Source organism: Chiloscyllium plagiosum, unplaced genomic scaffold, assembly GCF_037043375.1.
Source record: "Chiloscyllium plagiosum isolate Xiang-an unplaced genomic scaffold, Cpla_swu_hap1 HiC_scaffold_18, whole genome shotgun sequence".
Classification (NCBI taxonomy): domain Eukaryota; kingdom Metazoa; phylum Chordata; class Chondrichthyes; order Orectolobiformes; family Hemiscylliidae; genus Chiloscyllium; species Chiloscyllium plagiosum.
In genome coordinates this window covers 25,967,293-25,981,965 of record NW_028270156.1, presented here as the reverse complement: position 1 = coordinate 25,981,965, position 14,673 = coordinate 25,967,293, and the positions used below count along the sequence as shown (strand labels likewise).

The 14,673-nt window shown below is 40.4% G+C and overlaps 1 protein-coding gene across 1 annotated transcript in view; it reads right to left on the bottom strand.

Moving 5' to 3' along the window:
- LOC122558037 (uncharacterized) overlaps window positions 1-13,471 on the bottom strand; it is a 73,159-nt gene extending 59,688 nt beyond the window's left edge. Inside the window, exons 1-2 of the mRNA XM_043706366.2 lie at window positions 13,331-13,471; window positions 1,733-1,990 (exon numbers count right to left, since the gene is read on the bottom strand). Of these exons, the coding sequence (XP_043562301.2) occupies window positions 1,733-1,990; window positions 13,331-13,362 (290 nt within the window). The 5' untranslated portion in view covers window positions 13,363-13,471. The remainder of the gene's footprint in view (window positions 1-1,732; window positions 1,991-13,330) is intronic.
- Between the last annotated feature and the right edge of the window lie 1,202 nt (window positions 13,472-14,673).

The window sequence follows — 14,673 nt, the reverse complement described above, 5'->3', positions numbered from 1 at the left end:
GGATCCTGTACTCACTCTGTCAGGCGTCCTCTGGTTGGACATATTTCTGGAGGCTTCATAATTTGGCTTTCCATTTCTTGATGCCCCAACATTGTCTTTATCACTAATATTTTAATCACTATGAGCAAAAACATTCAATGTAAAAGACACATTTGATTTTTCTCCCGGACTTGGTCACAACAGAATCCAGGTGATTTATCTTTAATTCCTGGTCAATCCTGGTGAGTGAGTCAGGCAGACATTTAAAACCTTTGTTCATACAGTAGGTGCAAACTGATGCGAAAAAAGAGAGTGAAAGATATGAATGGTTCTCCAATGCAGTGTTTGTCTCCTAATTTGGTTCTAAGTAGCAATTTCATTCAGACAAGCCCAAAGGTAATTAGTGTGCAAAATGAATGATTGACATACTGATGCAATCGGGAAAGTTATTTTGACGCCAGGGCATATTGCTCGGGCAGAATGAAGGAATCATTCTGTACCTGATTTAGGATTATTTGATGAGTGAAAGTTTGAAAGCCTGACATTCCAATTCACAATACCAACTTCCCTCATCTCAATGAGCTGTAAAGGAGAAGTTTGACTTTACTTTCTAGCTCCGTTTATTGGCCTATAACCTCTCCTCTATATTTGCTATGATTGACGGAACAGAATGTCATAGCAAAACTGAGTGAACACAAACCTAAATTTAATTCAATTAGTACAATCTTTCAAATTCCCAACTGATGCCTTCATCATTTCTGAATGGAATTCTTTCAATATTTAAGGCCATTTATTTACAGCTAATATTATGCTTGCTTGGTGATGCTTGGTACAAAAATCTAAATATTTATAAAGTTATTGAATAAAAAGCACTGTTTATTATATTTTTTCCCTTATCTTTTTTTCAACTCAGTATCAAACAAGGTTTCACATGACTTTCTATTGTTTAACTTTGAGTATAAAATCTCCAATTGACCAACAGTGACCTTGTTTGTTTTGTTAATGACTTCTTATTCAACTGAAGAGCAAAAGTTTCACATCTCAGCTGATTTATGAAAGTGGTTGACACTTAACGCTCCATCTATCTGGAAAATTTTTGGTTTCCCTGCAGTCCCAAAACAGACACAAAAGCACAAAGAACACAAAAGGGGTCAGCGATAAAAGGGTATGGGTAAGGTTCACATTGAGGGCAGATTCTGCTGGTGAATCCACTCCCAAGGTCTACATTTCTATGATGCAAGCTATTCACAAGAGCAAGCCAGGCAGCTTGAACATGGGGCCTCCTGTGGGAAGCAGGTTAGGCCCAAACTAGGCCTTTGCAGTACCTCCTCCTCAACTAGACATTAACACAGGCCCCAGCTTTCTGACAGCTGTTTTAAACTCTTCATCATCATCTGAAACAGCAGCATGCATTAAGAGGGTAGTATTCCCTTTACAAAGGTGATAATTAGATAACAAGCTGAGATTAAAGTAATTACAGTTAGACAGCTGGCAAGCCTGTATCGCCATGTTGTAATATTGTTGATCCTTCAGCATCTGGTTCTAATAACAGTACAAGCAAGAAGATTTTACATTAATTACACCAAATAATTTATTATAAACACATTTAATTACAACTGATAAGAGATAAACTGTTCAAAAGGATTAACCCTTCTATGTCACTGATAATAAAGCTTTTATTTTTGTGTCACATTAAAACCTTTACTTCAGCATCATTAGATGGAGCTAAGTGTAAATAACAGAAATTCCATACCTGATAAGATAATGGTTGATTAAAGTGTCGAAGTATCCGTGATACACTATGTTGTTCACGTGGCCATACTGATCATTGTCTTGCCAACGGGTCTGAATCGGCAGAAAGTAAGGGTATGCCTCTTGGTGCCGGTAGGTGTTCTCAAAGTCTGAGGTTTGAGATGTGACAGAATAATGTTTCACAGCAGTGACAAAGGAACGCAGCATGCCAAAGTGTACCAGCGGTCTCATGGTCTGTCTCCTAAGGCAGTGAGATAATCTGAGAAATTAAGATACCAATTATTCGGTTGAAATATTTCTCAGTCATGTATTTTTCCACCATTTGGATGATCATTTTGGAGAGTGGCAGCTTTGACTCAGTTTGTAACATGATCAGTCAGATGTCCCCATGTTTAAGACTCATTCTGGACACATGAGTTTGCAACCAATGCTGAAACTTCAGCCTATATTGCTGAGGGGGTGCTGAGTTGTCACAAGTGGCATCTCACAGATCAGACATTGCACAAGGCAACGTCTGTCATCTCAGTTAAAAATCACACAACACCAGGTTATAGTCCAACAGGCTTAATTGGAAGCACACTAGCTTTCGGAGCACCGCTCCTTCATCAGATGGTGTTGTCCACAACCACCTCATGAAGGAGCGTCGCTCTGAAAGCTAGTGTGCTTCCAATTAAACCTGTTGGACTATAACCTGGTGTTGTGTGATTTTTAACTTTGTACACCCCAGTCCAACACCGGCATCTCCAAATCTGTCATCTCAGGAGACATAGAAGGTCCAGAATCAAATTTCAAAGAAATGTTTTCCCGGGGTTCTGGCAAACATTGATCCCACAATCATTACCCAAACAATTATCTAATTATTTACAGGCAGTTCCCAGATTGCAAATCAGTTCTGTTCTTGAGTCTGTTCGCAAATTGATTTGTATGAAAATCAGAAGAAAATGCAGAGCAATATAAAGTAACAACATATAAATACAGGAAATTATTTTATGCTGGATCTTTAAACTTACCCTCTATATGTTCATAAGTCGCACATTGATAAGTCAGGGACCCCTGGATAGAATTTCTATTTGTGGGAGCTTGTTTTATGCTAATTGACTGCACTATAATCCTACTTGACATATCAAAATTACTCCATTAGTTATAAAGCTCTTCGGAATATCCTGATATTGTGAAAGATGGAAAATAAATACTGTTTTTCTAACCCTTTAGTTTTCTCAAATTGATAGTGAGCCTAGAAGAGACATCTTTGCTGAAAGGTAAATTATTTCATCTATTCTACATTTACACAGACCATGAAGCATCATAGGAGGATGCCCACTAGCTGTGGCATGCTTCAGATCAGCCAGCTGGATATCATGTCTTTTGCAGTTCAGTGCCCTTACAAAGTCCCATTCACGTAACAGTAGCCATTGCATCAGAGAGCAATGAGCCTGTAGGCCAAGGTATCAGCCACCCCTGACCCTGATACAAGTCTTGTCAGAATAATCACAGCTAAAGGTAGGCAGGTCGCCTATCCTCCTTGAAGCTCTCTATCACTACTGCTGACCTAGAGAATCATTAATTAGCATAATACATCAACAACTAGTGCACATAATTCTCCAGTGGTGAACAAACCTACCCATGGAACAGAATAAATCTGTAAATATTGAAACATTTAATATTGGTCCCTAAACCATGGTGGAGATAGCCATTATTCTAAATGTTTTGTATACATCTAACTGTTTTCTATGTATCCACAGTATATTGTGCATTCAAAATACAATGTATTTATTAAAGCTATATTAGATCTATCTAATACGAGAAAGAGAAATCTTATACACTGCAGAAACAAAATTTTTGAGCAGGCCAAAATAAAAGTAGATAAAATATAAATGTAAGTCACAACAGCACTTTCATCCCAGATCTGAGATTTATGTATTCAAGACTGACTTCAGGTACTTGAATGCAAAAATATAGCTTGCTACTCCAGTGCAGCACTGAACAATTAAGATCTTGTCTTTTGGTGAGATGTTAAACTATGGTCCAACTTACCATCTCAAGCAAATGTTAAAAAAATCCATGGCACTAATGTATTTCAAAGAATAGCAGAGGAGTTCTCCTGGGTATCTTAACAAATATTTATTCCCAACCACCACTACAAAGAGGAGAAATCGAGGTCTGCAGATGCTGGAGATCAGAGCTGAAAATGTATTGCTGGAACAACGCAGCAGGTCAGGCAGCATCCAGGGAACAGGAGAATCGACATTTCGGGCATAAAGGGCTGAAGAAGGGCTTATGCCCGAAACGTCGATTCTCCAGTTCCCTGGATGCTGCCTGACCTGCTGCGCTGTTCCATCAACACATTTTCATCACTACAAAGAGACAGATTATATGAATATAAGAAAAAGGAGGAGCAGTAGGCCATTTGATCCTTTAAGGCATGCTTGGCTATTTAATAAGATGATAGCTGATTTAATTGTAACCTCAAATTCACACTCCCACCGATCTCTAATAACCTTTCACTCTCCTTGTTTATCAAGAATCTATCCACCTCTGACAAAAAAAATATGCAAAGACTCTTCTTCCACTGTTTTTTCAGGAAGAGAGTTCCAAAGAATCATGACCTTCGTATAAGAAAGAATTTCACCTTATCTCTGCTTTCAATGGGCAACCCCTCATTTTTCTATGTAGTGACCCCAAGTTTTTAATTCTCCCACAAAAAGAAACATCCTTGCTACATCCCTGTCAAGATTGCTCATGATTTTATATGTTCTTAATCAAATCACCTCTTACTCTTCTAAAGTTCAACAGATACTAACCTTTCCTCTAAAATCAAACCATCTATTCCAGGTACTAGTCTCATAAGCCTTCTCCAAACCACTTCCAATGCGTTTACATCCTTCTTTAAGAAAGGTGACAAATACACACCCATGCACAGGACTCCAAATATGGTCTCTACCAGTGCCCTGTATAACTCTCTACTTTCCCCTTGCAATAAATTATAGCTTTCCATTAGCTTTCCTGATTAATTGGTAAGGCTGTATATTAATCTTTTGTGATTATTGGGATACCCAGCTCCCTCTGCATCTCAGAGCTCAAAAAACTCTTACCATTTTGATGTTCTTTTGTGAAAGACTACAATGTGCACAAATTGGGTTGCTCTGTTTCCCATATTATACCTGTGACTGTACACTTCAAATGTATTACAGTAACTAATGGACAGTGAGACCATCCTGAGCAACTACTTCATTCTATATAAAAATAGACATGGCAGGTAAAAGAAATAAGGCTTGCATGACATTAAATACCACGATGACTAACAGAAACTAAATATGACCAACTGCTGCAATCACAAGAAATTAGGCTTTAACACCCTCAGTAATGACAGCAGAATAATTCTGCTGGTCTTCCAATGTCTGCAGTTGCTCCTTGTTCAGGTTCATGTTGAAGTCTCTATCAGTAGAAATGTATGTACATGTCATTTTATAATTATAGCAGGATGTAATTTTTCTGAGACCGACTGTAAGCTCACTGACCTATCTGGTCTAAACACCCATTATATTGTTTTTGCAACCCTCGTATCTGCTTATTAAAGATTTTGGTTACATGTCTCATTGTATCTGTTCCTTCTGGAATATAAGCAATAGCACTGATGCACTGTGAGTGAAGATCATTATTGATCCAGTTGCCCATACATTCTTGCTTGCTTCTCTGAAAAATTGCCTTTGGTTGCCTCAGATTGAAAACATCAAGTACACCCTCAAACAATCTTAGGTTGGGATGTTGTAGATTGAGGCAGGCTAATATTCAAGTTACAGATTCATATAATAAGTCCTTACTGTTTCTGCATTCTGCAGAAACTTTGATAAGTACAAGAATACTTACATACGATAAGATTATTATGCTCTGTATCTTGATGAAGTCAGCAACTGGGGAAAATCAGGGGCTGTTTTTGTTGCTGGTCATGGTTAAGGTGTATGTGGTTGGCTGGAAAAATAACGCTATCCCTGTAAAGGGGCAATTTACAGGATATTCATCAAGGGTATCGTAATGTGATATTCCTGTTGCTACGTCAACAATCCAAAGGGAGAGGCCATGGAATGACAATCCAGAGAACTTGAATTCAAATCCCACCATACCAATGTGTAAGTTCAAATTCAGCTCAAAGGTCACTGGAAATATTAAAAAATACAGTTGGTATATGTGCCTTCATCCTGTACAAACATCGCTGAGTCCTAATGTCCTCTGAGTGAGCTGCAAATCATCATCTTAAAACAACGACTTACAGAAAAGAAATGCCTGAATGAATAAAGACAAATTTTCTACCTCAATTTCCGATGATTGGCTGAAAGGACCTTGTGAACTAAAGAGTGAGTGGAGCATTGACCAATATTTCTGCCAATAGGTTTGCGAGAAAATTGTTTCAATGTGTAGTCTCCTTGAACTTTCCCGCCTAGCTATTTGTATGTGGTCATTAAAAGGGGTTGGCTTGTGAAGTTTGCATGTGCACACAGCTTAGGAGGAATGTTGATGGTGACCTTTACTGGTGCCTACAGAGCAATACATTTGGTTGACTGCCACTCCATGACATTATTTGACAAGGTAAATCACATGATTTTTGTGAAACCTCCTGACGGAGGTGTGTTACATTCTAGAAGTTAACTTAGCTGTGCTTCCTGGGCTATTATCTGCTGTAAAGCATTCACATCCAACCTGAAAATGTTCATTCCATGAATCATGCTCGCCAATGACCATGGGTAGAAAAGTCCACAATGGGATGATGATTCTTTGAAATGATTCATTTTGTTTAACATCTGTTCTGCTGAATGTGAAATCCATGAATTACTTACCTACAGAATGTTTGTGTAATCTGAACTGATTGCCGTCTGGAACAGTAACTAACATTTAAAGTCACTGATAGCTTTCAACACATCTATTGAAATTAAGTGCCTCCAAAATGTTTGATCTGTTTTAATATCACATCTACAAAATTTGACACGTTTTGTAGCATATCTTATAACACTCTGTTGACTGATCTTCATTTAAAGCCTGTGCCCCGATTTTTAATGGTGTTTTGAACGTGTAAACATCACTGTGACTGATCAGACTGATCAGTTCATTACCCTAGCAAAGATTGGGCTGGGAAATGACCTGTTTGAAGTCTTTAAGATTATTAAATGGGTTTATTATGGTAGATATAGTGATAGTGTTTCCACTGTGGGGAAGGCCAAAACTAAAAACTGGATTCCTGATTTTGCCCGAAACGTTGATTTCACTGCTCCTTGGATGCTGCCTGAACTGCTGTGCTCTTCCAGCACCACTAATCCAGAATCTGGTTTCCAGCATCTGCAGTCATTGTTTTTACCTCCAAAACTAAAAACTGTAAAGTTAAGATAGCCACTACTAAATCTCATTGGGAATCCGGACAGACTCCTTTACTGAATAGAACCATTGAAGAAAGAAGTCAAGATGCAAACAGAAATTAAGGCAACAAGCATAGATGCTATGTTTGATAATGATCTGAGGATGGAAGAGAAGTCTATGTTAAGAGGGTTGTGAGAAGATTCAGGTGGACCTAAGCAGCACAGGCAAATTGATCCAAAAGGCATCTCTGGATTCAGTGATACAAGAACATTTTGAAGTCTAACTACAGTTGTAGGGTTTGCAATGCAGCAGCCAATTTATAACAAATAACTAGATGATGAGAACCAGATAACCTATTTTAGTGATGTCAGTTGAGGGATAAATAGTGTTCCATCCATTGGGAAGAATTCCCTTATTCCTCTTTGAATAGTGCCATAGAGTGAAATGTTATAGAAGCCTGAGCCATGCGGGGTGTGGCAAGAACTCTGCAAGAATTGCATGAGAAATTGGGTGAGGCCTTTCTTAACATTGGGAGCAGCTCTTTGCATTTTCAAACAGAGTTTTAGGCATTGAGATGAGATTCTTGTTAGGGAGCAAAATTTCCTCGAAGCTGTGAGGTTGCACAGCCTCATTAACAATGAATCTCACCCCATTAATATGCAGCTTCCTATTCTACTATCCACCATGATAAAACTGAGCATTCACAAATACCCCGACATGAATGGGCATCTGGCAACTTCAGCTCGCTGCTTGGTCCTCTGGGACTCCTCCATCTTGGATGCCTGGCAACAATGTCTTGAGGTCCACTTCAGGGCACTAGCCACATGCAACCTACCACAGCTACTGGCATTTGACTTTTGTCAGCCTCTTAGACCCTCATGGTATTTCTCCAATCCACTTGCAGGATGCCTCTGAACTGTAAAGCTTCACTTCAGTATGCACCGTCACTTCTTATTGTAATACCACTGCAAGGATGTTTTTATGCAGAAGTGGGCTCCCAATTCTCACCCAGTGAAGACCAGGCTGCATCTCAGGGCTACTTCTTTCCTCTCTTAAGTATCACTCAGTTGGCTCCTACCTGCATGCTCACAGCGTCCCAACATGCCTAACCTTGCCTTGCTTCTTAGTCCAGTCTCAGAACCATCAGCATGTCTGGCTGTTCAGCTGTTCTCAGCCAAGGAGGTGGACATCTTGCCACATTGCAACATCCATCCCACACTTGCACCATGTGCCAGCAGCTTACCTGTCAAGAAGAAAGATTTAAAAGGGACCTGAGGGGCAACGTTTTTACACAGAGGGTGGTTTGTGTGTGGGTTGAACTGCTAGACAGATAGCCCACAATGTTGTGCAGAGGTTTAATCCTAATGTAAAATATAATAACGACCTACGCACCCCTCAACTCACTGCTATCCATGTGCATGTCCAGCAGTCACTTAAATGTCCCAAATGACTCTGCTTCTACCACCACAGCTGGCAACGCATTCCATGCATTCACAACTCTCTGCGTAAAGAACCTACCTCTGACGTCTTCTTTATACCTTCCTCGTAATATCTTCAAACTATGACTCCTCATACCAGTCAATCCTGCCCTGGGGAAACGTCTCTGGCTATTGACTCTATCTATTCCACTCATTATCTTGTATACCTCTATCAGGTCTCCTCTCTTCCTCCTTCTCTCCAGAGAGAAAAGTCCGAGCTTATTCAACCTTTCTTCATAAGGCAAGCCCTCCAGTCCAGGTCGCATCCTGGTAAACCTTATTTGCACCCTCTCCAAAGCCTCTGTATCTTCCCTATAGTAAGGTGACCAGAACTGGACACAATATTCCAAGTGTGGTCTTATCAGGGACTTGTAGAGATGTAGCAAAATCTCCTGGCTCTTAAACTCGATTCCCCCTGTTAATGAAAGCCAAAACACCTTATGCTTTCTCAACAACCCTATCCACTTGGGTGGCAACCTTGAGGGATCTATGTACTTGCACACCCAGATCCCTCTGTTCCTCCATACTGCCAAGAATCCTGTCTCAAAGTCTTAAAGGAAAGATCCTCAGAGAAGTCAATGGAGGCACCCATTAGTCCCAGTGCAATATAGCAAGGGCAGCCTCTGAGATCTGTCCAAGACCTGGGGCTTGGTTAGGCATCCATTTGGGGCAATTGCGGTCCAGTGGTCTGGCCCTCCATGGGAATGGGTCATGATTAGCCCTGTCGGTCTAGTAGCCAATGTAGGGTTACTGCTGGCACAGTCAGGGAGATATGTCGTCAGCAGATCAGGGTCTGGGCACTGCTTGTCCAGGACTGTCTGGTTAGGTCACACAGGGTTGGGCTATGACCAGTCCATTGTGTCCTTCCAGTAGATATATGGGGAAAGGGGATAGTGGGTAAAGGTAGTCACTGCTGAAGAAAGAAGACTAGAGAATCTATTTGTGGGGATTGGGGGCTGCACTCTTGGAGGTGGGAGGATGACAATTGTAAATGGGGCCAACAGTAAATGTAAGAGAGTTATATGCTAAAGCATAGTTGGGAATAGAGCCATGTGAGGGAGGTAGGTTCCTCATTGGTAAGGATCACGCTGGCTTCTATGGTGGGGAGCCTAATGTAGAATCACATTTATCACAATCACCTCATATGCCAAGAGCTGGAGGGGTAAAGTGGCATATGGGTTGGCTAGGGACCTGAGGAATATTCCTATCACCTTCCATTATCCTGGTAATTATGACTGCATTAATGGAAAGAAAATGACTGCAATAACACCTTGAATGGGTGGGGTATGTGCTTTGACCTATGAGGGAGGTGATGACAAAACGCAGCAGTGTGAGGCCCTTCAAGGGGCAACAACACGTAAACCTATCCAGTGCATAGGCATTGCTGCAGGCTCCCAATCTCTGCTAATCCTTAAGCATTATCTCAGAGTGTACTATAAACCTCCCAAACACCACATTAGTGACCATTTCATGCAAGAAGGACACCTTTGATGCTAGTGATGCCATACTAACATATGTGCATCTGGATCAATGGTGCATTGTTGTCAGAGTTGCTTCCAAATGTGATGTTCATGTTGTTCATAAATGGTGCAGCAGCTTTGCAGGCCAGACATTGTTCCCTGGAACATCCTGCATGTGACCTCACAGAGAGATATTAACAGAAAGGGGTACATAGAGACATGAGCAAACAGATTCAGGGACATTCTCAGCATGATTTAGCAAACCCAATGCTTTATTTACAGTGATATGTCACTGAGAGGTTTCCTTTGTTCTACATTTCAGTGCAGTCCCAGGATCTGTAATTGGAATGGAGGGAATCTGCCCTATACTGGAGCCTGTTGGCCTTGGAGGTTTGATTGGGCAGCCCTGGGGCATTTTGTGTCAAGGGCCCAGACATGTTGAGTGTGTCCTTGCCAGAGGCAAATGGCCCCTCCTTGGCTTGAACTCCCACAGTATGAGGGTTACAGGCAGGTTGCAGGTGGCATAGTTGCAGGCTCCTGGAAGGTAGCTTCTGAATGTGCTGTGCAAGGTGCCTACTTTGGTTAGGTGTTTACTGGCATTGCACTGTCTCCTTGTAAGGACATTGCTGCTGAAGACCAATGACTGGGCATATCCAAAGGGGACATGATGGCCTGGTGGTATTATCGCTGGACTGTTAATCCAGAGATCCCACCATCGCAGTTGGTGGAATTTGAATTCAATTTTAAAAATCTGGAATTAAGAGTCTAATGATGACCATGAAGCTATTATTAATTTTGAGGAAAACCCCTAAAGGGTCCCATCCTGCCTGGGGCTCAGCACAAACCTCCATCTCTGGCAGGCCTCCAAGTGCCAGTGACCTCAGCCATCTGTTCCTCAGCCAATTGTGTAGACATTGCAAAGTTGTGCTCACCAGCTTGTCCCTCTCAGTCTAATCTATCTAATGTATCTGCCAAGCTGTCAGTGTCTAAGCTTGTGGAGTGTGCAGGAGGCAGCCTTGCCAGTGCTTCCTCTGAGGCTTTGAACTTTCCGCCTCAGAGATACTGGATGTGCTTTTGTGAGGGATAGTCCAAGAAAGTGGACAACCCACTCAAACCTGCAAGACACAAAAGAGAGAAAGTGTCACAGCCAAGGGTTATACTTTGTGCCCAATACAGAGGAACCTTAATTATCCAAATGTTGATTATCCAATGGGTGACACATTATTACAGCTGATGCAGGTGGGGGTAAGATAGTGAGATGTCCCAATTGAATGAGTAGACAGAGCCAAGAGCATGTGGGGTTAGTGGAAGAAGAGGGATGAAGATGTTACACATGACAGTGAGAGTGGTTGGGCATTCGCCTTGGTGGGAGTTGGGATAAATAACAGGGGTGAGGTAGCAGTGAAGATAATGGCACTTACCCTGGCAAAGTGGAAAAAGTCATTGATCTCCTTGCAGCATTGTTGTGTGTTCCTCTGCACCATAGCCCAGGCTGGCAGCCTGTGATGGTGTGGCCTCTTCTGTTGGTTCTGAGGCAACCATCCTCTGCATCATCCCATCAACCAGGGCAGTTAGTTCCTGTCATCAAGACAGGGGATCAATCTTCCCTTGAAAGTCATGTCAGGGGAACAACTGTCAGCTTCAGAATACCAGTGCTCAAACAGATGCATAAGAGCATTTTAAAATTGGTACAAATGCCAGGGATGCTAGTCAATTTCAGGATATCTGGTGAAAGGCAAGTTCTTCTAACTACAGCAAGATGATAGAATTGGACTAGCATTGACCAAGAGGGATAAAACAATGGAAAAGTTCACTGGGCTTCACAGAGAGAAATCCTCAGTGAAACTTGATGAATTTTACATCCACGCCAAAAGATCACAACAGTCAACCAGTAGTGTTAATTGTATCCTGAATGTGTTTAATGTCAGTGGTGGGCATTAAATGGAGATTCTTTCAAACCCTTTTAAAATGATACAAAGGGATGTTGTGGTGTAATGATACAGTCGCACATTCTGGGCCAGAATATCAATTTCTAGTCCCAGCTGTCTTAAGGGCATAACAGAAAATGACTGAGCAGGTTGATTAAATTATGTGGTATATACAGATACAGACTGAAACTGTGATTGTTGGGTTAGGAAATGTATGTTGGCAATGTGTAAATGAAGTTTGTAAAGATTGGTTTCAGTTTTATCCTTCACTAACCAGCTTCCTGAAATAGGACTTTTACTTGGGTTAAGATCTCACCTGAGCAACAGCATCTCCACACAAGCAGAAAGACTTCATTTATGATTTTGTTTCAATCATTTTGGTGAAGTTGGAGGGATGGGTTATGATTAGATGGATCTAAATGCATATGCAGGAACGATTAGTACAGCATCATGCCTGAGGACTCTGGAGAGGAAAGGAAGATTAGAAATGGGATACTACTTCAGTCTCATTGCCCATCATGATGCAAATATATCTGTTATAATGAGATACTAACTAAAATAGAGCAAAATGTGGTCTCACAAACACTTAGAAAACATTCTCTAGGTTTCTAGTTTGTAATCCTGATGAAGAGTCATCTAGACCCCAAACATTAGTTTTCTCTCACTCCATGGATACTGCCTGACCTGCTGTGATTTCCAGCATTTTGTTTTCAGTCCAGATTCCAGTATTTGCAGTAATTTGCTCCTACAAAAGTTAAACGACAATTGGTTCAATGCAACATGTATGTGTATTACTAATATATGTGTTAAAAATAGCAACTTTACCATTTTATTGGATTCTTCATATCATTTAATTTTAGTGGTCACAAGACACCTAATAATATTCTACTACCTTTTAACTCATTGTCTACATCAACAGCCTTATGCATGAATTAATGCAGCTATATGGATTGCTTGGTATAGACAATGAGTTAAAAGGTAGTAGGAAATTATGTACTGAGTTAACGAAAAGTTCAATATTTAACAAAAACTGATACCATGTCAAAATATATTTTACAAATGTAGGGAGAGAATAACTTACAAACCAACATCACCCACTATGCCACTAAGAATGAGAAGCATTTTCACCTTGAGATGAGCTTCATGCCCAATTTGCGACAAAGAGTCAATGTGGTTGGCATTTAACTGCCCTCTGAATGGCCTACCAAGTTCAAGGACGATTAGAGAAGGACAACAAGCACACCCACTTCTCATGAAAAAATAAAGAAAAGGATATGGAGGGACATAGACTCATAAAAGCATGCATTTGTTTACACAATGTCCAAAACTCAAACATGAAATTACCATTTCTACAAAAATTTATTCTAGTTCAGAAGAGGCAACTCACTTTTCAAATTCCTTCATTCCAGCCTGACTCATGTTGATTCCTGAAGAAGGGCTTATGCCCGAAACGTTGATTCTCCTGCTCCTTGGATGCTGCCTGACCTGCTGCGCTTTTCCAGCAACACATTTTCAGCTCTGATCTCCAGCATCTGCAGCCCTCACTTTCTCCTGACTCATGTTGATTCCTAATCTGATTTATTATTGAAACAATTTCAGTTCGTTGACTAACTTTACAAAGAAAGAAAGACTTATATTTATATGGCATGTTTGTAATCGCAACATGTCTAAAAATATTTTACAGCGTATAGGGTATTTTCTAAATGTAGTCACTGTTGTTATGTAAGAAACCAGACAGCAAATTTGTGTACAGTAATTCTCACAAATGATAATATGAAAATGACCAAACCACCTGTTTCAATTATGCTGTTTGAGAGTTAAATATTAGCCAAGGCATGAGAGAGAATTTCTTAAGACCTTTTTCATAATTGGGCCATGAGACCACTTACATCCATCTGAAAGTTCTCAATTTAATATCTCATCCAGAAGTCATTATCTCCTTTAACTGCAGAACTCCCTCAGCAATGTGCTGAAGCTCCTCGGATGCTGCCTGAACTGCTGTGCTCTTCCAGCACCATTGATCCAGAATGTACTGGAGTGTCAGCAGAGAGTTTGTACTCAGGTGTCCACTGTAGGATTTGAACTCACCCCTGACTCAGATGTTAACGTATAACCAAGTGAGTCACCACTGATAACTATATGTTCACTTGTGATTTCACTCTGCATATACAGAATATTGCAGACTTAACATGCAAAAATAAGCTATTGTCCTGCAGAATATCAACATGTTTTTAAGTTATTTTGAAATAGAAAGAACCCCTGGAAAAGCATGTGACATAGAGCAGTAATTTTCAAATAACCTCTATTGTCACGACAGCACTTTTGCTTATATCCACCTTGTTAAAATTACAGAGAGAATAAAAAATGGCTTTTAAAGTCTCAATGCTTTAATGATCATGATGCTCATTGATCTGTCAACCATTTTTAATTGATTCTTAAAATGGAAATTGCTGAGTTTTAAAATCAAATTAAATCATCCTTAGCTCAGTTGGTCGGACTCATGATTGAATGGTGCTCTATGCTAAAGACTGCTAAAGATGCTAGAGCAATGCAACTCCATTCTTTCTTTAAACAAGTAATCATGTTTTTGCGATTAATCTACACATTTTGCAATTTTGACAATATGTAAAAACTTCATGACCAGTGAAGTGAATTTCTAATTAAAGAACAAGTTGGGTTAAAAGCAAAGGGGCAATATTCTCAAATTCAAGCCACATCTTAGCTGCATTC